This window comes from Erpetoichthys calabaricus, chromosome 18, assembly GCF_900747795.2.
Source record: "Erpetoichthys calabaricus chromosome 18, fErpCal1.3, whole genome shotgun sequence".
Lineage (NCBI taxonomy): Eukaryota > Metazoa > Chordata > Cladistia > Polypteriformes > Polypteridae > Erpetoichthys > Erpetoichthys calabaricus.
The window spans coordinates 31,355,719-31,381,239 of NC_041411.2; the positions used below are offsets into that span (position 1 = coordinate 31,355,719).

At 38.9% G+C, this 25,521-nt stretch overlaps 1 protein-coding gene across 1 annotated transcript in view; it reads right to left on the reverse strand.

The window, feature by feature from the left end:
- The window catches only part of cacna1db (calcium channel, voltage-dependent, L type, alpha 1D subunit, b), a 325,356-nt gene that overhangs the window by 122,512 nt on the left and 177,323 nt on the right, over positions 1-25,521 (reverse strand). Inside the window, exons 10-20 of the mRNA XM_051921058.1 lie at positions 21,850-21,937; positions 21,701-21,727; positions 21,297-21,457; positions 17,540-17,765; positions 17,002-17,209; positions 16,460-16,580; positions 14,385-14,499; positions 14,157-14,217; positions 12,181-12,244; positions 11,944-12,076; positions 5,941-6,070 (exon numbers count right to left, since the gene is read on the reverse strand). Of these exons, the coding sequence (XP_051777018.1) occupies positions 5,941-6,070; positions 11,944-12,076; positions 12,181-12,244; positions 14,157-14,217; positions 14,385-14,499; positions 16,460-16,580; positions 17,002-17,209; positions 17,540-17,765; positions 21,297-21,457; positions 21,701-21,727; positions 21,850-21,937 (1,334 nt within the window). The remainder of the gene's footprint in view (positions 1-5,940; positions 6,071-11,943; positions 12,077-12,180; positions 12,245-14,156; positions 14,218-14,384; positions 14,500-16,459; positions 16,581-17,001; positions 17,210-17,539; positions 17,766-21,296; positions 21,458-21,700; positions 21,728-21,849; positions 21,938-25,521) is intronic.

Here is a 25,521-nt window from a genome sequence, read left to right on the forward strand (position 1 = left end):
CAATATCGCATTGAATTTTGATTCTGCATTTGGAATTACATCGTGATAACGCCTACAAGAAACGTGTCTGACAATAGCATTCACACAAATGAGAAGTGATTGAACCGTGTGCTTGGTTATGTGGGAAGGACTTTTCCAAATCTCTTTGCATAAGCTCTTGTCTTGCGGGTCGTGAAATTTTCTCTCGCGCGATTTCCCTTTCACCAAACAACAAATCTTTTAATTCTCACGGATACGCCTCTTCATTGGGAAGAAACATTACTTTTTTTTTCCCTGATGGCAACATGAATTAGACGATCTACAAGACTCCGACTTAAAGTTTAAATCCGAACAATATATTCGATCTCTGTTTGCTGTTCCGTTATTTCACCGAGTAATAATTTCCATGTGTTTGAGCTAATGCGATCTTTAATATCCTTTTTTTGAGACTTTCGAATTTTCATCCTTCCATTATATCTAACCTGGTGAGCTGGAGCATCCCTCTTGTGTCTACAATATATATATATATATATATATATGTATATTTTAGTTATTTTACTATTATAATTTATCATTGATGTTATAGTCAGAAACGTTATTGCAAGCACTGTGATGAATATGCATAGTGCCTTGTAAGGCAGAAGCATGATAGTAATTACTGGTTGAAGTCTTTCCGTCATATATGTATATCTGGGTGTGGACAGACTTAGAGGTTTTATTATATGACACGTATCTTGCCTCATATGTAAAAGAATATCGTGCATTTTGAATGCTTGTCTTAGTGGCATGGACACCAGAGACGACATATCTGTTTATCTGTTTTGGTGACTAGACTTTGTTTCTCAATGAACAAGGCCCAGTGGGAGGGAAATAATCATAACTTGACAAATAACCATCACAAACAGAGGGTCTTTATTCATTTTTCTAATTAAATCAATCAATTTAAATATTTAAGTTTATATTATACTATTTAGTAAACTTTTTAAGAACCAGCATGGTTGCTATTTCTCTTTCATAACAGCAAAAAGGAAAAATGCAAAAACATTGTTTTGATATTAATATTTTGTTTTCTTTTAGCACAACAGGCAGCTTGACATCTAAAGCAGAAATTAAGACTTCCATGTGCATCACATTTTAGCAAAAGTCTCATTGGTTTTAAAACTGATTAGTTTTAAATGATCTTTTTGAAAAACAGTTAAACAAGCTTCATAAAACAGTCTGTCACTTCTGCTGATGAGGTTTCTCCTGTAAAAGCAGTATTATGGTTTTTAGAGTGAACATGTGCTTTAAGTCGCACAGGCCCGCTCTTCTGATTGTACATTCAGCTTCCTACTTATTATTACATCCTAGTTGAAAATATGGGTGTTCATTTTTATTTGTCTGTAAATATATAGTACAATTTTTTTTTGACAGGTTTGGTACTTTTAAGTCAGTATTGAATAGTAACATTGCTCTGCCCACTCGTCCTAGCTGTCAAATGAGTCAAACTGTCAGCACAGCAACCCTACATAGCACATGAGAAGCACTGATTGCATGTTCAAAAACTTCTTGTGCATGGATCAGATAGATATGTATGTTAGATATTTTATTGTTTTTGTTAATTCTGAGTTATTATGTTTCATGTCTTTATGTTTTTTCTGTTACCTTCATGTGCACTCTCCTTTTAAATGTACTGCTGTTCCTTGGTCTTTGTGGGTGGAGCTCCAAGAGGCAGAACCACCCTGAGGTCTCCACTCCTGGGCCCTCCCTCTGGCTATTTAAACCAACTGCAACAGCCTTGGAGTTGGAACCAATGTCATTTATTCATTACTACCCAATTGGCCCAATCAAAACACACATTTCTACCAGATGAAACAGTTCACATAAAAACTAATTTTGTTTCTACTCATTTATCTATGTACGTGTGTGTGTGTCTCTCTCTCCGTTCTCAGACTACTTAATTCCACCCAACCTGAAAGTCTTTACGCCAAGCTCATTTCTATATTTGCAGACTCAATATCTTACTGTCATCCTGTGCTCAGAATCACATTCTAGGTCAGGGAAGGTTTAACATTTCTCTAACAGTGCCTAAGACATGGCCTGCCAGGCACCCATAGCAATTTATAGGCTTTCTGCTATCTGTACTGGACTGTTGGATCTACCAGTCTCACGGGGCTTACTGTTGCTGCCACCTATCAGTCTGGAGAAGAGTACTTCCATTCTTAATGGAAGGGTCAGGTACCCTTGATATTTGTTAATTTCTCTTCTGACAACTATCAATAGTGCCTGAAATTTGAACCTGAAGGACCTCCAGTTATTTGTGTGCCAGTCCTCCTTTTCCTCACCTCTCGCTATTGTGGTCTTGAACAACTTAAGCCCACCTACATGGCTTTCCTTCCTCCTGCAGGCCCTGTCTATCCATAGTAGCATGTAGAGATGGCCTCCGACACTCTCCTCACCTGTTCTCTGCTGTTCTTATTAACCTCTTGCCATTTTCAGGCACTACCAGATAGACATACTTGTACCAGTATAATTTAAAAATGTGTATTGCTGTCATTGTTTCACAGTTTGTTTAATTTTTCTACTTCATCTTAATTTCCCTCCTCATTCAGCTTTGCCTACTAATTGCTTCATAATTGTTTTTTAATCAGTCAATTAACAATGAGCAGTCACAGAAGTTAACAACCACACATCGATCAGAGAAACATCCAATTCTGTGTCATTAGCACATGTGTATGCTCATCATGAAGTGGCTTCTAAAAACAGCGATAAAAGAGGAAAGACTCTTCTCATTTTTATGAATCCTTGAATTTGTTAAGAAGGCGGAGTTTTAACTTTTGGATAATTCTGATTATAAAGGAGCTGAGACTACTCATTAACATCAATTAAGTTCAGATAGATAGATAGATAGATAGAATGAACCAGAGCCTGTTCCTGTCTTGTAACCTTTGCTGAAATTAATATAAAATATTTTGAATATTAAACAGAATTTATTATTTTATATAGTGCCTTTGTCTTAGCGCATGCTCCCAACCTCCTCCTCCTTCCTAAAGTGAACAATATCCTACAGGGATTTAAAAGGACAAAACTGTAGAGCAACTGTTCACATATTTTAATAACTTTAGTCCTGGCAGCTTAAGAGACTTGTTCAGAGTTTCACATTGGACCCCGATGGAAATGTTACCCTTGTGGAATAACACACTAAACTACAGCCATTTTCCAGTTTAACAGCACTAATTGTGATAATAAATGTGGTGGGGAAAATACCTGAAATCTAGATTTTAGCTCTCACTTGGTGTGTAAACAAAATAGGAATACAGTGTAATTCTTAAACAATTCCACTAGTCTTTACTCTGTCTAGGTGCCGAGTATGAGGTGATTATGTTTTTATAATGTGAGCCGTGGCACAGTCTGTGACTTATTTTAGTTTCACTACAGGGTTGGTGGCTACTGCCCTTGTGGGCTACAACTTGGTGCCCACATTAGGCAATGTACTGTATGTAATATGCTCCACTGATGCCAATGTCTGACATATTTAAGAAACTACCATACAAGTGATATGGTATGTTTCGTATTATGTTTTGTGTGTTTATCACATGGAATCAGTGATACCCAAAATTAACTTATTCGCCAAATTAATAAATACATCTATATTCAGGTAATACACTGATTTTTAACCTGGGATTTACATGGCTCTGGGAGTAGAGACATGTTTTCTGTGGATGGTTTCAAGGCATTGTACAAAGTGACTTACAAAATGTATTTTTAATTAGCAAAATATATAATATTCTAGACCTCCATTTCATAACTGTCTAATTAATAGTAATGTTATTTTAATGACATCAAAAACTTGGCAGAATGACAGAAGTCTAAGTTGATACATCTTCTCTGTGAGGGTGTGTGCCCACCCAACACTGTGCCAATAGACTCATGACTCATGACTCAGGCGCCGCCGAGAGTGGCAGCCTTTTCAGCAGCTCCGTGTACGACTTTATTTTTCTACTTTTATTTTTCTCTTTTTTTATTGATCACTCCTTTGTGAATTTCCCATTAGGATTAATAAAGTATCTATCTATCTATCTATCTATCTATCTATCTATCTATCTATCTATCTATCTATCTATCTATCTATCTATCTATCTATCTATCTGGTTTCAATTTGACAGAACTTCACTGGATGTGGGGAAGCAGTTATTCCATTGCACACTTAGAGGCCATACACTATCACAACTTCTCTAGTTTTCTACCTTCTCCGATCTCCTATTATTTATTTATTTTTTGTTTGTTTTTAACCTAGTGGTGCTGGTTTAGTTTTCACTTACAACCATTTTTGACAGCCAGAGGAGAAGCCAGAGTCAGGACGAAGGAGTGGAGGCAGTGACGGAGATAGAGAAGGACAGAGAGCGAGAAGACAGAGCATTGCTATGTGCTATTGTGAATTTATTGTGAATATTTAAATTGTGAATTTCCCCTTAGATAGATAGATACTTTATTAATCCCATCTATCTATCTATCTATCTATCTATCTATCTATCTATCTATCTATCTATCTATCTATCTATCTATCTATCTATCTATCTATCTATCTATCTATCTATCTATCTATCTATCTATCTATCTATCTATCTATCTATCTATCTATCTATCTATCTATCTATCTATCTATTGTACTTAACTGTACTTGTGGGTATGGTGTGGGAAATACTTACAGAGAAGAGCTTCCCACAATAAAAACACTTTGTGCTTTTATATTTGTGTTCAAGCCTGTCTGTGTCGAGTGACTGGGTAGCTAGAGCGCTACCGGGAGCCACAACTGTCATACCAAACAATGAATGAAAAGGAAAAGTGGGAGAAATATTAAAATATAAATAACATCTATTGCTTTTATTGTGTAAGTAATCATACTTGCCTCATGTTTTATCCCAGAGCGAATCTCTTAACTGCCAGTACTTTTATTTTAGAAATGGTGGTGCTAAATTTGATTAAGCCAAGTTCGTTAAAATATGGAAACAATTGCATCATGTAGTTTTGATTTGTACATTTTGTAAATATGAGGACATTGAGTCCTCATTTGCATCCTCTACAGATCAATTCTTTCGAAAATAGGAGACTGACCTATTGTGAATCGAGGACGATTTTTCTGCACAGGACAGAAGTAGTCATACAAGATACTAAAATAAGTGCAAAATGACTGTAGCTAATGTTCAGAGTTGCTATTGTTTTCCTGATTTTGTTGTTGTAGTAATTTGTGTTTTGATTTTTCCCCATTTATTTTTTGTTATTCCAACAATGAACGTTAAAGTTTCATTCCAACAATTTTGCTCGTTTCACTGTCCAGAAATGAATCAAATCCCAAGTGTCTGCTAGGAGAGCGATTGGACAGAATGAAAACCCTACGGCTACTGCAGGTCCTTATAGACTGATCTGAGGACCCCTGCTCAGTGGGGGTTTGGTGAACTCCTAACACCAAAAAATAAAAGCAACAACATTCCAAAATGCACCCATTGTTATACTGGCAAAAACAACTGAATGGACTACAGTCAGTAATAAGCATAAGTTGTTCAGCCTAAGCACTAGCCTTACTATAGCCTCTCAACTAAAATGGCAATGATTGTGCTGTCTGAGCTTTGGGAGGAACAGGACACTAAATATACTGATTTTTTTTTATTCTGCTGATGTTAACCACATAGTATGAACACATTATGGCTTTGGTATTGATACACTTGTGCACTACAGTAGCATGTATATATTGTGAAAATAGAAAACATAACAGCAATTATTGGTCTATGTGGAAGAAAATGACTATAAGCATCCAGTTTTCTAATCCCATCAAAGTAGGTCAGCTGTACAGGTACGTGAAAAGCACATCACTGTGGAACTGTGTTATCAGAAGTGATGTAAAATCTCAGACTCCTGCACAGGCAGGAATGTCTTTCTCCTTGGAACATCTCATCAAAATGAATGCATGAAGAGTTAACTTACAACATTGCGGGCGGAGAAATTACGAATAGGATCCTCAGCAGCAAGAGACACACTGCTCAGCATGATGAATACAAGGATCAGATTTGTGAAAATGTGATGGTTGATGAGCCGATGGCAGCCCACACGAATCCTGAGAATTGAGAAAGGAATATAAAAACAAAGACATTTTCATCAGAAATAAGACATTTTTTTCCATATAATAACCAATTGTACAGAACAAAATATGATGGTCACAATTCCTCATAGTACAGTGCCTATAAAAAGTACTCATGACCTTGGAATATCTGACATTTTATTGTTATAGGACATTGAATCACAGTGGATTTAAGTTGGCTATTTTGACACTGATGAATAGATAAGGACTCTTTAATGTCAAACTAAAGACAGATTTCTGCAAAGTGGTTTAATATAATTACAAATAGAAAAGACAATATAAATTTATTATGGCTATCCAATATCATTAAGATTCTATGGTCTGATGTTATTAAAATTGAGCTTTTTGCTCATTAATTGACAATTAATAAGTGCAGTATTTTAGCATATTAGATAGATAGAAAGTATCCTATCTATCTAATATGCTAAAATGCTGCACATTATTAAAAACACACTATCATCACCGTGAAGCATGCCAGTGGCAGCTTCATGCTATGGGTGTACTGTACTTCTCAGAAGAAGGCCCTGAAAGGCGTGTGAGGACAGAGGAGAGGGTAACATGAATGCAGTACAATGCAGGGAACCCCTGGAGGAAAACTTAATGCAGTCTGCAAGAAACCTGCACCTTGGGAGAAGATTTGTGTTCCACCAAGACTACAACCCCAAGGATAAGGCCAAAGCTACATACGAATGGCTTAAAAACAATAATGTTAATGTCCAGGGATCTCATTTATAAAACTATGTGTGGATACAAGCGTGTACACCAAAAAATAGGAAAATGTGTATGCCAAAAAAAAATCTGATTTATAAAACCTGGAGTATACGAATTTCTGCATAATTTATCTTTATAAATCTCAATCATCTTGTAAATGTGCTTACATGAACGCACCTCGAAACCTGCCCGGTTGCCACCCTGAACCAATTTTCAATGGACTATGCTAATCAACCTCATACTTCTGCAATTGCAATGCAGCAAATCCTCACTGGCTGACAGAGCATAATATATTGAGACCCCGCCAGCTGCATCTATGGTATGTTCAGCACAGCACTGAAGCAGGGTCAAGGAAAGGTGTAAAGTGCCAGTGTCTGTGCAGGTAGACACTGTCACCTGGCACATATATAACAACATGTCTAAATAAATAGTACAGGCCATATGAGAATCTTAGGGTCCATCCAGTTACATTACCAACAAGTGTATAGTACCATTATGTCTGCCAAAGCTACTTTGCCTCTTAATAATTGAATCATAATTTGACTCAGCCCACCAAGCCATGACGTTTGTCAGTCTCATCTTGGCCTCACAGATAACTTTAATAGAATATAACTGCTTACAGTCAACAAAAGAAGCTTCACTCTCACCTGGAGCCCTTATTGCACTATGAGTATCGTCATTTGTCTTTCTAGACTATGTAGCTTTAGTTTTAATGTTAACTATAATCCCGTGGTAGAATGTGATCATTTTGTAGCAGGTTCACCTATAGATGTGCACCATATTAACACTATAATAACAGATCATACGAGGTGTGACAATTCAATTCCTGCAATGTAATTGTATTGAAATCACATGAGTATTCGTGTTTGAACTAATACGTGCATAAATTGCAAGCTGATAGAGCCAGTTGCTAGTTAGCTATTGGGAAGGTAATAGATATATGCATGTACATTTTGGCCTAAAAATGGGTGATCGAAATTTAGAGCAAAGTATTAGTATTAAATTTTGTGTGAAAATCGGCAAATGCGCTACTGAAACTTTACAACATCGAAATTTAGAGCAAAGTATTAGTATTAAATTTTGTGTGAAAATCGGCAAATGCGCTACTGAAACTTTACAACTGTTGCAAGTGGCATATGGTGAAGATGCTATGAAAAAGTCAAGTGTGTTTGAGTGGCATAAGAGGTTCAAAGATAGGCGAGAAGATGTGACGGAGCATGCAGTGGAAATCCCCGGGTTCACTGCGCCCTAAAAAAGCACGCATGTCGCGTTCACAGTTTAAGACCATGCAGGTATGTTACTTCGATCGCAAGGGAATAGTCCACCAAGAATTTATTGGAGAGGGACAAACAATTAACCAACAATACAACTTAGAGGTACTGAAGAGATTACGAGATTCTGTTCAAAGGAAAAAGACTCAAATTGTGGGCTGACAAGTGGATCATTCATAATGGCAATGCGCCAAGTCACACTGCACTCACTGTGAGACTTTCTGGCCAAAAAAGCGATTACCCAATTAGATCATCCTGCCTATTCACCTGATGTAGCTCCCTGTGATTTCTAGCTATTTCCAAAATTAAAAGCTGCACTGAAAAGACAAAGATTTTCTATTATAACTGTTATCCAACAGAACGTGAGACAGCTGCTCAACAGTATTCTGGAAAATTAATTTCTGGCCTGCTTTCAGAAATGGGAATGCCGTTTAAGTTGAGTAGTTTGAAGGCAACAGTAGCCACTAGTGTAAAGTTCCCCATGTATATTTTTTAATGGTGCATTCCGGGAATAAATTGTCACACCTCGTACTTTAACTAAAAAATCCAGCCAAAGTGGTATAAACACAAATAGCTTGATTACCATTTCAAGCTGCCTTAACACTCCAATACAGCTGTACTCTTACAAGATCTTAAATGTGGTTTTACTAAATATTAGCGCATTAACCAGTATGACTTTTTATGTGATAGGAAAATGGACTTTCTTGATTTGAGTGAAAATGGCTCAGTAGTGATGGTGCAGTTAATTGAAGCAGCATCTCTGAATTACAATTTTGTTGATTTAGTTCATCAAGGTCAAAAAGGCATTGGTGTAGCAAGTATGAGGCATTTAAACTATAAAAATGCCAGTTTTGGTATTTTTGCATCTTTTGAGTATCTTGCTGCAGTTTATTCGAGTAGTCTTTCATATTGACAGTTTATAGACCTCAAAAACATAATGCATCTTTTATCAAGGAATTATTCCTTCTTCCTATATTTTGGAGTGCCTGTTCTCCTAAATTCTAACTTCTCCAGTTAAGTCTTCTTTTATAAATCTTGACTTTTTCCCAACTTTTTGTGTGTATGCAAGTTTTATAAATATGACTCCTGAAGTGGCCAAGTCTAGAGAATTTGAGGCTGGACTTGAAAATGGCTGTTCTCTCACCATCCCCACACAGCCTTGACAGAGCTTGAGAAGTTTTTCAAGCTGGAGTAGGAAAAACTTGCACTGTCCATATGTGAAAAGCTGATAAAGAGGGACTTGAACACACAGACTCAATGTTGTCATGGCTGCCAAAGGTACATCTACTAAATTCTGACATGAAGGTGGTGAATACGTATGTTATTTATATGTTTTACTTGTGTTATGTGATTTATATATGTAATTAATTGGCTCGGTTTGCAGAGACCTTTTTTTCACTTTGACATTAAAAAGTCAAAAAGTGCCAAAAAAAGCCAAATTAAGTCTACTGTGATTCAACACTGTATAATAATAAAATGTGAAAACTTCCAGGATGCTTGAATACTTTTTATAGGTACTGTATATCTGATACCATTTGTCATGAAGTGGCAGAATCAGACCCATTTATACAACACACCTTGCCCATAGTCTTCAATTCCTGTCAATAAGGTACCTGGGGAACCTTGTACAAGTCTCTGTATTAAGAACATGGGGCAAGTGTAGCCATTATAGATTCCTCATCCATGTGATAGCATCAGTCACAGTCCTTCCCAAAAATAGTCAAACTAGTCAAGGCACTCCTCAAAACTAGCCAAATTATCCCACTGATGAGACCTGAAAAATGAAACTGTCAAAGCTTTTGAAGTTTAAATGTGAGATGAAGAAAGCTGGTCCAAGACAGAACCTGGAGGACTGGTTTCATACCATTTAAAATCACCAATCAGTATCCAGTATACTACAGCTCTCAATGCTTAGAAGTATTTCAATTAAAAATTAGAACTACAGTGATCCCTCGCTATATCGCGCTTCCCCTTTCGCGGCTTCACTCTATTGCGGATTTTATATGTAAGCATATTTAAATATATATCGCGGATTTTTTGCTGGTTCGCGGATTTCTGCGGACAATGGGTCTTTTAATTTCTGGTACATGCTTCCTCAGTTGGTTTGCCCAGTTGATTTCATACAAGGGACACTATTGGCAGACGGCTGAGAAGAAACCCAACTTACTTTTCTCTCTCTCTCTCTTGCGCTGACTTTCTCTGATCCTGACGTAGGGGGATTGAGCAGGGGGGCTGTTCGCACACCTAGACGATACGGACGCTCGTCTAAAAATGCTGAAAGATTATCTTCACATTGGCTACCATCTGTGCAGCAGCTTCGTGAAGCGACATGCTGCACGGTGCTTCGCATACTTAAAAGCACGAAGGGCACGTATTGATTTTTTTATCTGTCTCTCTCTATCTCTCTCTCTCTCTCTCTCTCTCTCTCTCTCTCTCTGCTCCTGACGGAGGGGGTGTGAGCTGCCGCCTTCAACAGCTTTGTGCCGCGGTGCTTCGCATACTTAAAAACAAACAGCCCTATTGATTTGTTTGCTCCTTTGAAGAGGAAGATATGGTTGCATTCTTTTAATTGTGAGACTGAACTGTCATCTCTGTCTTGTCATGGAGCACAGTTTAAACTTTTGAAAAAGAGACAAATGTTTGTTTGCAGTGTTTGAATAACGTTCCTGTCTCTCTACAACCTCCTGTGTTTCTGCGAAAATCTGTGACCCAAGCATGACAATATAAAAATAACCATATAAACATATGGTTTCTACTTCGCAGATTTTCTTATTTCGCGGGTGGCTCTGGAACGCAACCCCCGCGATGGAGGAGGGATTACTGTACAGGTAAAATTTCATTACAACAAACTGCCAGGGACCTAAAAAATATTTCGTTGTAATGAAAATTTCATAGTAATGAGATTCTATATTTGTCACTATAGTGCTTTCTCTAACTTGCATCCAGGCATTTGCAGTCATTTCAATAGCTTCTTTCGCGTTAATTTTAATCTCCTCCTGTCTACAAGTTATGCTGACGAGAATTTTTCTCAGCATTTCCTTGCGATGATACACTTTCAGGGTGCGAATGATGCCCAAATCCAGTGACTGAAGCACTGCTGTGCAATTGGGTGGGAGGAATTCAACACAAACATTATCAAAATGTGGAAGCATGTTGTGTGCAGCACAGTTATCAATCAGAAGCCGAATCATCTTTTCTTCTTCTTCATATTGTGAGGTTTCTGAACTCTTTTGGGACCCCCCTACCCAACGGGGCAACATGCCAAAGTGCGTCACGAAGCACGATTGCTGCGTCTGTGGAAGACTGTTTGTCCGTTGCCAGGGCAGGACAACAGCTGCAATCAAGAGCCGCAAAAATTTTATTTTTTTTTTCTAATATGAACTGTTATCGTTTTTTCGTGTCTGCCATTTCTATAGGAGGGTGACAATGAGTTAAATTCCAATGGATGTTTTTCAAATGTTGACGAGCAAAAAGCAATAGGTATCGCTGAAAACCACCGAAAACAAAAACAGCAAAAAAAAAAAAAACAGTACGAGGAAAGTTCAAAGAAAGAAAAATAAAATGTACAATGTTTCTGTTTGGGGATCGTTGTGCACAAATGAACTGCGACCAAAGAACTAACTGCTCTGTGGATGATTCATTCGGGAATTTCAAGGTCTTCTGGGCACTTCGTTGTAATGAAAGTATCTGCTGAATGTATTTCGTAGTAACAAGATTTCCATAGACTCGTGTCATATGGAGAAACTGTCGGGACCATAAAAATACTTTGTTGTAATGAAAATTTCGTTGTAAAGATATTCATTTTAACGGAATTTTACCTGTATGTTAAAAAAAAAATAAGAAAAGTGGAAATGAAATGTCTCTTACGGGTTGGTGCTGCTGAAGATGAAAAAAGAACTGCCTTCTGGAATTGGGGTGATCTTTTCCTTCATATTGAGCTCAGAGAGACGTTTTGGACGAGGGCCAGCTGGAACCTCTGGTTCTTCTTCGTCCACCTCACCTGAAGACAGACAGATATACCTGAATCTGAAGCTTCCTGTAGTTCCATAACTATTGTGCACCACAGATGTCAAAAGAGATCCAGAATCTGAAGACATGCCGCACCTGGAACATCACCCGCTGGGTATGGATCCTTGTCATCTTCCTCTTCTTCATCTAGGACCGGGACCTGAAAGGTTAAAAAAAATTTAATTTATGAAAAAAAAGGCAAATAGAGTTAGTGCTGCTGTCTCATAGCTCCAGCAGACTGGGTTCCAATTCAGACTTTGCCCTGTGTGCGTGTAGACTTTTGTTCCAGTTCCTTCAGTTTGGTAAAGTCATCTATCCATTTTCTGAACACGTCTTTTCATTGTAAAGCCCAATCACATACACTTACACAGGGCTAATTTTGGATTGGCCAATTAATCCCATTTAAACGATGTAAGATGGCCACACAAAAACTGACACCAGTAGAACGTTGTCTGGTCGCCCTATTTTGGAGCATATAAGCACAAGTTAGGTTTGCCCACATTTTGTAAGCATGTGTTACATTTTGAGCATACGTGCAGGTTATGGAACATCTTTTGATCACATGATTTTTAGCAGCGTTCTGGCGTTAGTGCATTACTCACGTTTAAAACATAGTTTGCACTTACAAAATGCCCTCAAAATGTGTGCTTGCAAAATGCATGGTGCTCATATGTAGACTGATTAGTATTATGCTAATGTTACAGTATGTCTGACTGTGAAAGTGATGATGACAAATTGCAACTTACAGTATGAGAGGGAGGTTGGAATTGGAAAAACAGAGTAAAATTACTGACTGAGAGACTCAGCCGGTGGTACACACGTGAGAAATTAGAGTTAACTTCTCTGATGTAGCAAATGGGATGAGTGGCTCTCCTTAAAAAAATTGGATCTGTCCATTGGTTGCAATACCAGACTCTGTGTCACTAATCTGTTTTAGGCCACAATCGAAGTTGCACGTACCCAATACAATACAATATTTATTAGATTAAATGTGATCATTGATGTTGTTTACTTGCAGCATGATTACATGGCTAGCTACGATGTGGCATTACAGATGCAAGATTTGACCTTATTCAGAAATATCAGTCTTAGTACTGCTAATCATAGTTTCACAGTATGGGGATTACTGAAGAGGTTAATGAGAAGTGTACATTCTTTGTAATGCACATGTTTGTACCAATTTACCAATTAGGAGTGAAGCAATACACAAAAGTCACAAAGAGGTATGTATCTTGCAATCAGGCTTATGATATGATGTGTTATGTGTATGCTCTTACCCATCCCTACCATAATTAACATGGATATCATACTGTTTTCAAACAGGAGACGTGCGATGCGTCATGACCAAGAAGGATTTTCCACGAACTCCTGACAGACCACTTTAAATGTAATGAAGTGGCTTGTATTTTTGGGACAATGCAGAAGAAGAGTTAAATTTTGCCTTTGCCAAAACACCAATAGTCAAAAGACTGACCATCACGTTTAAGGTTGGTCAATAATAAAGATCCCAGGTTGAGCAAAAGAACTGCATATACTAGTATCATTACTCCACATTAGCTGTATCAATGTTTTATTTTTAGATTATTTGTGATATTCGACCAAGTCATGTTTCCATTCATCTTCACTGCAATCATCATGGGTATTGTAATTTAAATTAAATCTTCACCCACACCAGAGTAAAACACAAATATATCTGCAAAGCCAGGACCTTTACCTACTTACAAAGTGGACACATTCAGTACATTTTAATGCTTTTTATTTCACATTTGGACAAGTGCCCTAATGGGCACAATTGTCTTCCATTTCTTTTTATATATAAAATTACTAAACAAAGCTTCTCTTAACAAAGGAAGCATTTGTAAGGCAGCATGTCAAAACTGTAAAAACGGTAAAGCTAAACTTATCCTTTAACCTGCAGTACAACAGTATGCCTAAAATTGAGGGGTTATTTACTTTCCATGGCACCTAGATGTTAAAGATGAATATGTTACATCCACAAGGGGCTGTAGGCCCACTTAAAGTACATAATCCCTCTATAAGACAAAAACTCAAAAGCATCAATTTCCAGTTACCTTTGACTCTGAGGTTTTCCCATCTGATTTCTCCTCTTCTTTTTTGTCTGAGCTGCCACTTCTTGGAAAAGATTAAAGATAAAGATACATTACAGAATTGTCTGTAAACGCTTTTGTCCTAAACAGCTATGAACTGATGGTTATCACCAGAACACTCATGCTACTCTCACTAACTTCCCAACCAACCCAGGCCATATAAATTTCCCAGTGGCCAAGAGACATACACACCTGGCACTTTTCTTCCTTTCTTTCTCTTCTGCCTCTTCTTGCTGTGCAGTATTCAGACTTTCAGCATCTGCTAAGTTGTCTACAGCAATGGCCAAGAAGACATTCAGCAAAATATCTTGTGTGATAAGCATCAAGGACGAATTTAAGGAAAGAACTGGGAATTGACACACCACATTTTGCAGCACAAATTGTACTTTACTGCTTAGTGGCCATGCACTCACTATATACAGTATATATATATATATTGTCACAATAACGACCATGAGACATTGCGAAGGGTTGGGGCAGCCACCCATTTAATAGTTCCCGGCTGCAAAACTGATTCAAAAATAGAGACATGTTTATTCAACAGAGTCCAAAACAGAACTGCCTCTCCTGAGAAAAGATGGCGGTTTTAAAGGCCAGCGAAGGAAGTGATGTCATCAACACTGGAACCGGACGTGACATCATTGGCTGCCCCAGAGCCAGGCGGGATTTCCCTAGAATGGTCTGCAAAAGATCGAGAGGGAAAATTAGTGCACTTCGCCACCCCCTGGTCTGGCGTGGAATCACATGTATTTAAGCCCTTTAGTTGTCTCCTAAACACACGTGTGTGACAATATATATATATATATATATATATATATATATATATATATAAAATCCAACTGTCTGTATGTCTGTCCATTTTCACAACAGAACTACTTAACAGATTTAGATTGGGTTTTTTTCTATAACTTGCTTAAACATTCTGGTTGATTTTGCGACTTCTCTCACTTGCGGTACTGATTTATTCACGTGAATCCAAGAGAAAGGCTGCGGGCCGAGGGGAGGGGAAACCTGGACCTCAGGAGTGGAGAGGCGAGCAGGGCCCTCCTCACTCACGCGCCAGCCTCAGTTCAAGTCGCTCTACTTCTCGCCAGGTGTTGGAGTGTACCTTGCCTTAGCTTAGCTAACGATACCTGTTTGTTTAGCAGATATTATCATCTAGAGATTGTTAAAGAGTGACATTTGACTTTTTTGAGAGAGAGATCACAGCTACGTGTGTTTTAGAGGGTACCTGCTCATTGGCATAGATATCACAGCCACATGCTTTTCTCCCCATGCGGGGGATGCTCTCCTGTCAGAGCTGAACATGATCAGATACAGTGCCAACGTTTGATGTTGGAGCGTACCTACCTTCCGCTTGGCCAAAATTACATTTTTTTTAATTTTTTATTGATTTCTAAATTTAGTCCTGTTTCACTACTACGTGGGAGGATATATGGGGGCAGCTAGTTGATGAATAAATGTGCATGTGCCAAGAACAGTGCCAAGTGTAGCCCACCTGATCTAGGGAGGAAAGTCTACAAATCTAAATTCAAGAAGGCTGGAGCAGAAAGTGTATAGGCTAGGAGCACTTAGGAACACCTAGCAGCATGCAGACCATAGTTCATTCAACACAGTGTAGCAGTTACAGTTGTAACATAATGAACCACAACAATAAACACTCACGACAATGTCCTAATACAGTCTAATACAGCAAAAGCAGGTGAAATGGTATGGTGTGCAGATGAAAATCCCAAGAACAGCTTCCGTAGAAAATGAGTGAAACAGTCCAACTGATAGTCCTGAGCGGCGAGGGGTGAGATTTCCAAGAGTGCTCTTTTTGAAGACGCACGACAACTAATCCACCACAATACACACAACAGGCAGGCACGAGACAGTCCATTTATCCTAACGGTAAATGATCCAGGGCACAGTTTTATTCAGACGACACATTGGACAGGATACACAAAAACATCGATCCCCAGTTGCTCCGCCAGGCCTCCCTTTTCAACTTTCCCGCTGGCCTCTTTCCTCCAAAGTAGTCCCTAATTCCATTTCAATCATCCTGTGCGGGTAATCCCCCTTGGGCTGCTGGAAAATGGAGTTCTTCCCATAGTAGCGCTGTTACAACTGTTTCTCTTCTAATCTCAACAGTTATAAAGAATGTAAGGCTGGCAGCACACAAATGATAAATTGTGTCTCACAAATAATGAAAGAGAAAACAGAACCAATGTGGCTATCCCTTCCCCCTGCAGCTTACCAGTACCAAGATAAATTATTAAGGATACAGTTTCCACAGATGAACAGTATGATGAAATAGACACAGACAATCATTCCTGAGGAGGAAGGGCCGCCGTAGGCCATTATCCCATCGTACATTACTGCATTCCAGTCCTCACCTGTCAGAATCTAGGAAGAGACAATCAGGGGCACTAAGTCATAAAGAATGAGCACAATGGTCACTATTTCTTAGCTAATTTGTGGCAAAGCTGGGGTGCAGAAACCTAGACAGTACATATCTCCCCCATTTCAGTGGCACTTTGCACATTGTAGAGTGCGGTCTGCCAACACAACCAAGCAGCACACAGTCTCGACCATTGTACACACTGCTTGAGCCAAGTACATTCCAACATATTTCTCTTTATGGGGTACACTGGTATCCTTGAGCTGCGCAAGACATAGCTAACAGGAGGAAGGGCCATTTTAAGCAGGCAGCAAGCTAAGTAGCATGAAAATATCAGGACCTGCCCTTGGACCATACAGCATTACAACTGAATACCCAACCACAGCACCTGTACTGCTCTCTTCACAAATTCATGACAAACAGCACCTGAAACACGGTGAGCAGTGACTGCGGGAAGTTGTCAAAAGTGCTGCGCTTTGTCTGAGTCTCATCAAAGTTGAATTTTCCACCAAACAGTTGCATTCCCAGCAGGGAAAAGATGATGATGAACAGGAAAAGCAGCAACAGCAGAGAAGCAATGGACTTCATGGAATTCAGCAATGAGGCCACCAGGTTACTTAGAGATGTCCAATGTCTGTGTTTAGACAAAATAAAAAAGACACATGTGAACTAAGCACCATCTGCAGGGACACTGTCCATCAATAGAGGGGGAGATGTGAACTTGAAACTACCTGCACCAGTCACAATAAAGAAATACAAATGTGAACTTGGAACCATCTGATAAAGTAGAGCTAAGCTGCAGTGCCAAGATAAAAAAAAGGATTGATTGAATATTTATAAATTTGGGAAAATAAACAGCACAAACATAAATGTGAACCAGGAACAAGAAGTGCCATCCAAACATAAATTTGAAGGCTGGGAATTATCAGCAGGCTACAATAAAGACAAAAGAGGAACTGCGTACCTGGTCACCTTGAAAATTCTCAGCAGACGAACACATCGGAACACAGAGATCCCCAGAGGAGACATGATCTCAAATTCCACCAGGATGGTTTCCACGATGCCCCCACACACCACAAAGCAGTCAAAGCGGTTGAAAAGGGACACAAAGTAGGCCTGCAGACCCAGGCTGTACATTTTCACCAGCATTTCACAGGTGAAAAGGGCAAGCAGCACCTTATTTGCAATATCTGTGAGTGCAAAACAGTAAATGTGTCAAGAAGCCATGCAAAAGAGATTCCGTATCTCAATTGTCTGGTATTGGTATAAAGATTCTTAAGTTCATACATTATTTCCCTGCTACTAAAGGACTCTCTCAAAGCAGGTATGCATTATGAATAAAGAGATTTCAAAAAACTCATTGAACAAGTTCCTTCTACACACTAGATCTGCAAATGTGGCAATATGCCTCTCTAAGGCAGGTTAGCCTGTTGTCAATGGCACTACATAGAATTCAGAGCAGCTCATGCAATGACTGATTTCAAGATGTCTAGAAACTGTATACTTGGTGATACAATGGCATACAGGTTAGCACTGCTGCCTCAAAACTATAGAAAACCTGGCTCTAATGTATGTCCAAGTATGTCTAATGTATGTCTCCCAATGTTAGTGTATTCCAAGATGATTCAGCACCCAGGGATGATGTTCACGATATGAAAAAGCTGTTATTTGGAATTGTTTGTGTGTGTGTGTGTGTCACCCTCTTCAGGGTTGGTTTCTTCCTTGAGCCTCCTGCTTCTGCATTTGGAATAACCTGATTCATAAAATGGATGTATAAACACTGTTTAGTATTTGCTGGTTTGATATTCACAACAGAGAGACTTTTACTGTCATAAGATGGTGCCCAACATGCTGCTAAAATCTGTTTGTGTTATGTCTAGGATATGACTATTGAGGAATCCCTTTTAAAGTCTAAATAGATATAATGTGCTTATAAAGAGTATTCAGCCACTTCAACATTTTCACATGTTATTGTTATACAGCATTGAATCACAATGGATTTATCTTGCCTTATTGACACTGATCAACAGAAAAAGACTATTTAATGTCAAAGTCAAAACAGATCACTGAAAAATAGTCTAAATTAACAACCAAATATAAAATGCAAAATAACTGATTGCATAAGTACTCACTTATTTAATATGACACACCTAAATCATCACTGGTACAGCTAATTGGTTTTACAAGTCACAGAATTAGTTGAATGGCGATCACCTGTCTGTACTCAAGGGGATTCAGTTGGTTGTAGTCTAAATACCACTGTATCCGGAAGGTCCACCTTGTCATGAGTAAGTATAGTAAGCACATAATGAAGACACGCCAAGAAATTAATTGAAAAGGTGAAAAACAAACACACAAGACTGGGGATGGAAGCAAGGAAATACTGAATTTAGTGAATATCCCTTGGAGTCCAATTAAATCAATCCTTAAAAAATGAAATGTGTAAAGTACTGCTGTAAATCTGATTAGAGCAGACCATAAAAAAACCTGAGTGATCATGTAAGAAGAGGAGACCAATGAGAAATCTGAAGGAGTTGCAGATTGCAGTGGCTACGACTGGAGAGACTGTACTAACAAAACTATTGCCCAGGTGCTTCACCAGTCACCAGCTATATGGGAGAGTGACAAAGAAAAGAAATACCCATATGACATCTTGGCTAGTGTTTGCCAGAAGGCACAACGGTGACTCTGAAGTCAGCTGGAAAAAGGCCCTATGGTCTTACATTATCAAAATTTTGCTTCATGGCCATTAAACTTAATGTTATGTTTTTACACTGCGCATTATCAAAAACACACTATCCTCACTGTGAAGCATGTTGGTGACACCATCATGCTATGAGTATGCTTCTCTGCAGGAAGCCCTAGAAGGATTGTGACAGTAAACCATAAAATAAATGCTACACAATTCAGGGAACTCCTGGAGGAAACCTGATGTTGTTTGCAAGAAACCTGTGCCTTGGGAGAAAATTTGTTTTCCAGCAATACAATGACCCAAGGTATAAAGCCAAAGTTACACAGAAATGGCCTAAAAGCCACAACGTTAATGTCCTGGTGTGGGCGAGTTAGAGTCCAGATACACATCCAACTGAAAATTTGTGTCTGGACTTGAAAAAGACTTTTCACTCACAATTCCCCTGCAACCTGACAGAGCCTGAGCTGTTTTGCTAAGAAGAATGGAGACAAACTGCAGTGTCCAGATGTGCAAAGCTGATAGAGAGAAACCGGTGCACACACACTCAAGGCTGTCATGGCTGCCAAAGGTGCACCTATTAAATATTGACTGAAGGGGGTGAATCCTTAAGCAATCAATTATTTTGTGTTTTATATCTCTTTATTATAAAAGGAAATCCTGAGACGAGACTTTCTCTGAGATAATTTCAACTCCCGCAAGAGATCATTTCATGTCCCGTGAGACAAGACTTTTTGCCAAGAGATTTCGACAAGTCCCGCCCTCCTCTTAAACATTTACAACCACGCCCACAGTCCACACACTTTTCATTCGTGTGAATGCTATTGTCAGACCCAGTTCCTGCGCTCTCAGCTCCAAGCGGGGTCGGAAATAAAAGACAAAGAGTAGAAGACAAAGTAGAACGTCGTAAAGAGGTTCAAAAATGTTGGCGCGATACACATGCACAGCAGGTTAGAGATTATGAAAGTACTAAAATTCGAAAGTGTCAAATAACTGATAATATTAGCGCTAACAAATGGAAATTATTACTCAGTCAAATAACGGAACAGCGAAAAGAGATCGAATATATGGACATAGGTGATATGACAGAAGTATGTTTGGGTTAAACTTTAAGTCGGAGACTTGTAGATTGCCTAATTCATGTTGCCATCCTGGAAAAGTAATGTTTCTTCCCAATGAAGAGGTATATTCGCGAGAATTAAAAGATTTGTTGTTTGGTGAAAGTGAAATCCACATATGTGAGCGGCAGAGATGCAAAGTGGCTGGCGCATATCGCCCGCATGGGGGTTGGTGAGCGAAGCGAGCAGGGGGCAGAGCCCCCTAGTTTGTAATTAATTTAGATCAAATTGTACAGATCCGCCTACACATAGGCATTAAAAGAATCTTTTTCTGTTGTTCAGTGTCAAAAAAGCTAATTAAATCCACTGTGATTTAATGTTGCATAACAATAAAATGTGAACACTTCTTTTTTATAGGCACAGTATAAGGTCTGGCCACACTATTCACTTTGTAGTTCTCAAAACAAATTACCTTTTAGGGTTACTTAACTGATTCATCATTTTACCATCTATTAATTTTCTAAAATCATTGTATCTATTGTAAGTTTATATCTAGTGAGAATCTATTCTAGTCAGTCCAAAGCCTTTACAGAACACCAGACCATCACATATCCCACTCGCATATTACACTCACACTCAGCAAGAATTTGCAAATGCCATTTAACTTAACAAGCAGTTTTTAAGGTATAATGAGTGACTGAGCCAGTGTAACCCTGGGGTGTAGAGGGAGCAATGCATACCACAGTACCAACATGTTGTCCACAGATCTAACCATAAAAAGTCTTCCTAGAATAAGAAGGCAATGCATTGCTATTTAGTAAACGCCTGAGAACACAGGCTTCTAGTTATAATGTTTTGTTTTTTCCTATTTGTGTTTTCTTCCCTTAATGTATCCTGATTCTGCCGAAAGGCGGCCAGTGCTCCTTTGAGCTAGGATTTTAAGACTGAGTGAGTAGACTGCCTCAGGGACTCACCTTGAACCTGTGTCAGCCAAATGGGTTGGTTGTAATGCTCTGAAGAAATGGTCAGGGTATTTAGAAACACTAAGATGATAACGAGCCAATAAAATGTGACCGACTTGACCGCTGCACGACACTTCCGGCGACAGCACCTGTTCCAGCGACGCCAGCGTCGGCTGCAAGGTAACCAAAAATAAAGAGAAATTGTAATTAAGGGAAATTTTGGAAACATATGTAGAGTCAGACTTGGGACACAAATGGGTCAAAAGCAGAAATTCAGCCTGGATAAGACATTGGCAGATTGAAAACCATGAAGGACATGACTGTATATTGATAGCCAGAAGACACAGTGTATGAGACAGCCCATATGACTACACTGACCGGGGCACATGTGCTGACGAGTTAAGAGGTTCACTCACCTGAACTTAGATTTTGAGATTTTTTGACTTCAGCATAGCGAAGTTGCAATAAAAAAAGGAAAGAAAGAGTTGCGTTATTAGGAGAAAAAATGGTGACTCAAAACAGAATTGGTAACACGGGACCGTCACCAAGCAGCTTCTGCGCTCACCATAGAGCTCCACAGCAGGGCGAGTTCTCCACCTCGGTGCTCACATTCTCCGTGTTTACTGACTCTGTCTCACTTGTCGGCATGCTTGCTGTAATGACACAAATTCAAGTTAAATTCATTCTTCCGAGTGAGCAGTGAAGAACAATAAAACTCTCAGTAACAAGGCAAACCACATGCCACTCTCAGAAATCCACAGTTAAAACAAAAAATGCTTGGTTAGGTGCTCCTGGAGATGAGACAGAATGCCAAGAAGAGATGACAACCTGCAGTAAAGGGAGCCAGGCCATCACTGCAGCCACCATGCCCAGTTACTTATATTCACATGCACTCCATCTCCATACCTTCTAAAGTCAGGCACTCTCACAAACCTGCATTATGAGGCAAGTTACACACACACACACACACAAACACGCAGAGCAGGTGCACCACCACACAATATTCATGCAGTGCATCTTGGGAGTCAGGCAGTTAGCAAGGGAAAGCACCAAAAAAAAAAAAGTATTGGGCCAAAGGTCATTTACCATGTGTTTCAGATGAACGGCTGAACCAAGAAAACCGTCCTTTCTTCTTTTCCATTAAGTCAGCAAGCGTGACGCCTTCATATTACATGCATGCGTTGCCATGCATTGAGGCGGCAGGTGATGACAGGCAGCGGCATAGCAGACAACAGAGGGAGGGCAACAAGCAGCCACAAACACAGGTGAGTAAGGGGACACATACACACATGCGACATCGAACAAAAAGAAGATGGACAACTATTAGTCAAGTTAGCTACTCACATGCTGCTACATAAGTCACATTGGTAGCTCTGCGTGCACACCAGCGGACAACAAGAGACCCCACACATAGTGGGCAACAAGTTAATGGTACTTATAAGGATTAACGTGAAAAAGGACCTAGTGCCCTTTAGGCACAAGTGTCCCAAACCTTGAAAAATAAGGCTTACTGCTCCAGTCTGCCTGCTCAATAATAATGAACAGTGGGAGGAAAGAAACGAGCAGAGTTGGGATAATTAACTGAATGACCAAAAAAGAACGAGTTCAAAAAACATGAGGAATTGAGAACAAAAGAAGAAGAAAGGCAAACAAATTAACAATTTAACAGAGGAAACAAACAAGTAAGTAAAGAGAATAACACAAGCATAAACAAAACATATTAAAAAATTGTACAAGGCAAACAAAAAAGAACTTCAGATGACATAATTTAATAAGGAAGCAAAAAATTAACAACATGAAATAAAAAAGAAATAAACAATTCCCTTATATACTGCAGATGCATAGATAACATAATCAGAATGTATGAATGAATACATAAAAAATACATACAAACAAAAAAACCTAAAACATCTTTGAGATAGATAGATAGATAGATAGATAGATAGATAGATAGATAGATAGATAGATAGATAGATAGATAGATAGATAGATAGATAGATAGATAGATAGATAGATAGATAGATTTAATTGTTGTTCAACATTGAATCACAGCAGATTTAATTTGGCTTGTTTTTGATCAAAAGATCTCTGCAAAATGATCTAAATTAATTATAAATATAAAGCACAAAATAATGTATTGTTAATCAGCCCCTTTATTAGCCATGACAGTCTTGCGTCTGTGTGTACAGGTCTCTCTCTCCCAGCTTTTCACATCTGGATGCTAATTTTCCCCCATTCCCCCTTATAAAACTGCTTAAGGCTGCGTGGAGCTCATGAGTGAACAGCCCTTTTTCCAAGTCCAGACACAAATTCCCAGTTGGATTGAGATCTGGACTCTGATTCAGTTATTCCAGGATATTAACATTGTTGTTTTTAAGTTATTCCTATGGAACTTCTGGATTTATGCTTAGGATCATTGTATTGCTGAAAAATTAACAAATATTCTCCCAAGGTGAATATTTCTTTCAGACTTCATCAGGGTTTCCTCTGGGATTTCACGTATTTTGCTGCACTCATGTTATCCTCAACCCATATAAGCCTCCTAAGGCCTGCTACAGAGAAGCATCCCCACAGCATGATGCTGCCACCACCATGTTTCACAGTGGGGATGGTGTTTCTTTGACTGCATTTAGTCTGATGAACTAAAAGCTCAATTTTGGTCTTTTTGAGACCATATAACATTCTTCCACAAAGACTGTGAGTCTCCCAAGTGCCTTCTGGCAAACACTAACTGATATGTCATCTGCATTAATTGTAACATTGGCTTTCTCTTTGCTGCTCTCCCATAAAGCTGAGAATGATGAAGCAAACAGGCAGTTGTTGTCTGCACAATCTTTCCAGTCTTAGCCACTTTAACTTGAACTCCATCAGAGACCTCAAAAGTCTCTTGGTGGCCTCCCTGATTAGTCATCTTCTTGCAAACTCACTCACTTTTCACGGACAGCCTACTCTAGGCAGATTGACAGCTGTGCCACATTCTTTCCATTTCTACTCAAAGCACCATGATGTTCCAACAATGATGGATGGATTAAAAGCCAGAAGTCTGTATGACCATCAGCATCAAGTGACTCTGTGAGAACCCTAACTACAAAGAGGACTATTTCATTTATGTTAGGTAGAATGCCCAGAGGGGACTGGGCGGTCTCGTGGCCTGGAACCCCTACAGATTTTATTTTTTTCTCCAGCTTTCTGGAGTTTTTTGTTTTTTCTGTCCACCCTGGCCATCGGACCTTACTCCTTTTCTATGTTAACTAATGTTGTCTTATTTTAATTTCTTATTTTGTCTTTTATTTTTCTTTTCTTCATTATGTAAAGCACTTTGAGCTACTTGTTGTATGAAAATGTGCTATATAAATAAATGTTGTTGTTGTTGTTAATGACTTATGTCACTGGAGTCCAAGGGATATTCAGTGACTTGGATATTTTCTTGTCTCCATCCCCTGACTTGTGCTTTTCATTCACCTTTTCATGGAGTTGCCTGCAGTGTTCTTTTGCCTTCATTATGTAGGTTAGGCCACCAACTGACTCACCTGGAGTTGGACGTTCCAGATTCGGAGCATTTCTACTACAATTAACTAATACCTTTCACTACACATAGGTGGTCTCTGTTTAACCAATGTGATTTCTAAAAGCAATTGGTTACACCAGTGATAATTTAGGAGATTCAGTTTGTTTAACAATAAAGTGTAAAAACTTCCGTGGGGGGGGGGTACTTTTTATAGGCACAGTACAAAGATAGATATAAAGGAAATGAATGTCAAAAGATACATGTAGATGTACGGAAGCTCTGAACTGCATAGTGAAAAAAATCATGGGGTAACCCTTATGTCGTACATACTTTAAAGTATCCTGTATGTACAGTATGTATGTAAGTATCCCGAATGTATGTAAAAGTATGAGATACTTTTACTTACGTATGAGTTGTTTTCATAAACGCACAAGATAATTTCACGTGCGTGCGAGATAAAGTTAGATTTAAAAAATTACAAAAGTGTGCTTTGGGCCACCTAATTCCAACTTTACCAAGACCACTGCGTTTTAATTTGACGTCACTTCCGTCTTTTGTAGCAGGATGATATAAAAAGCAGACGGGTGGGCTTTTATTTGTTAAAGGTGTGTGGGATGGTACATACTTTATGTTTACAGTTATCAGTTTGCACAATCATCCGGAATTCCTGAGGGGAGATGGGGCAATTCTTCCTTTCTAGGAAACAATTTGGTTTATACAACTTAGTAT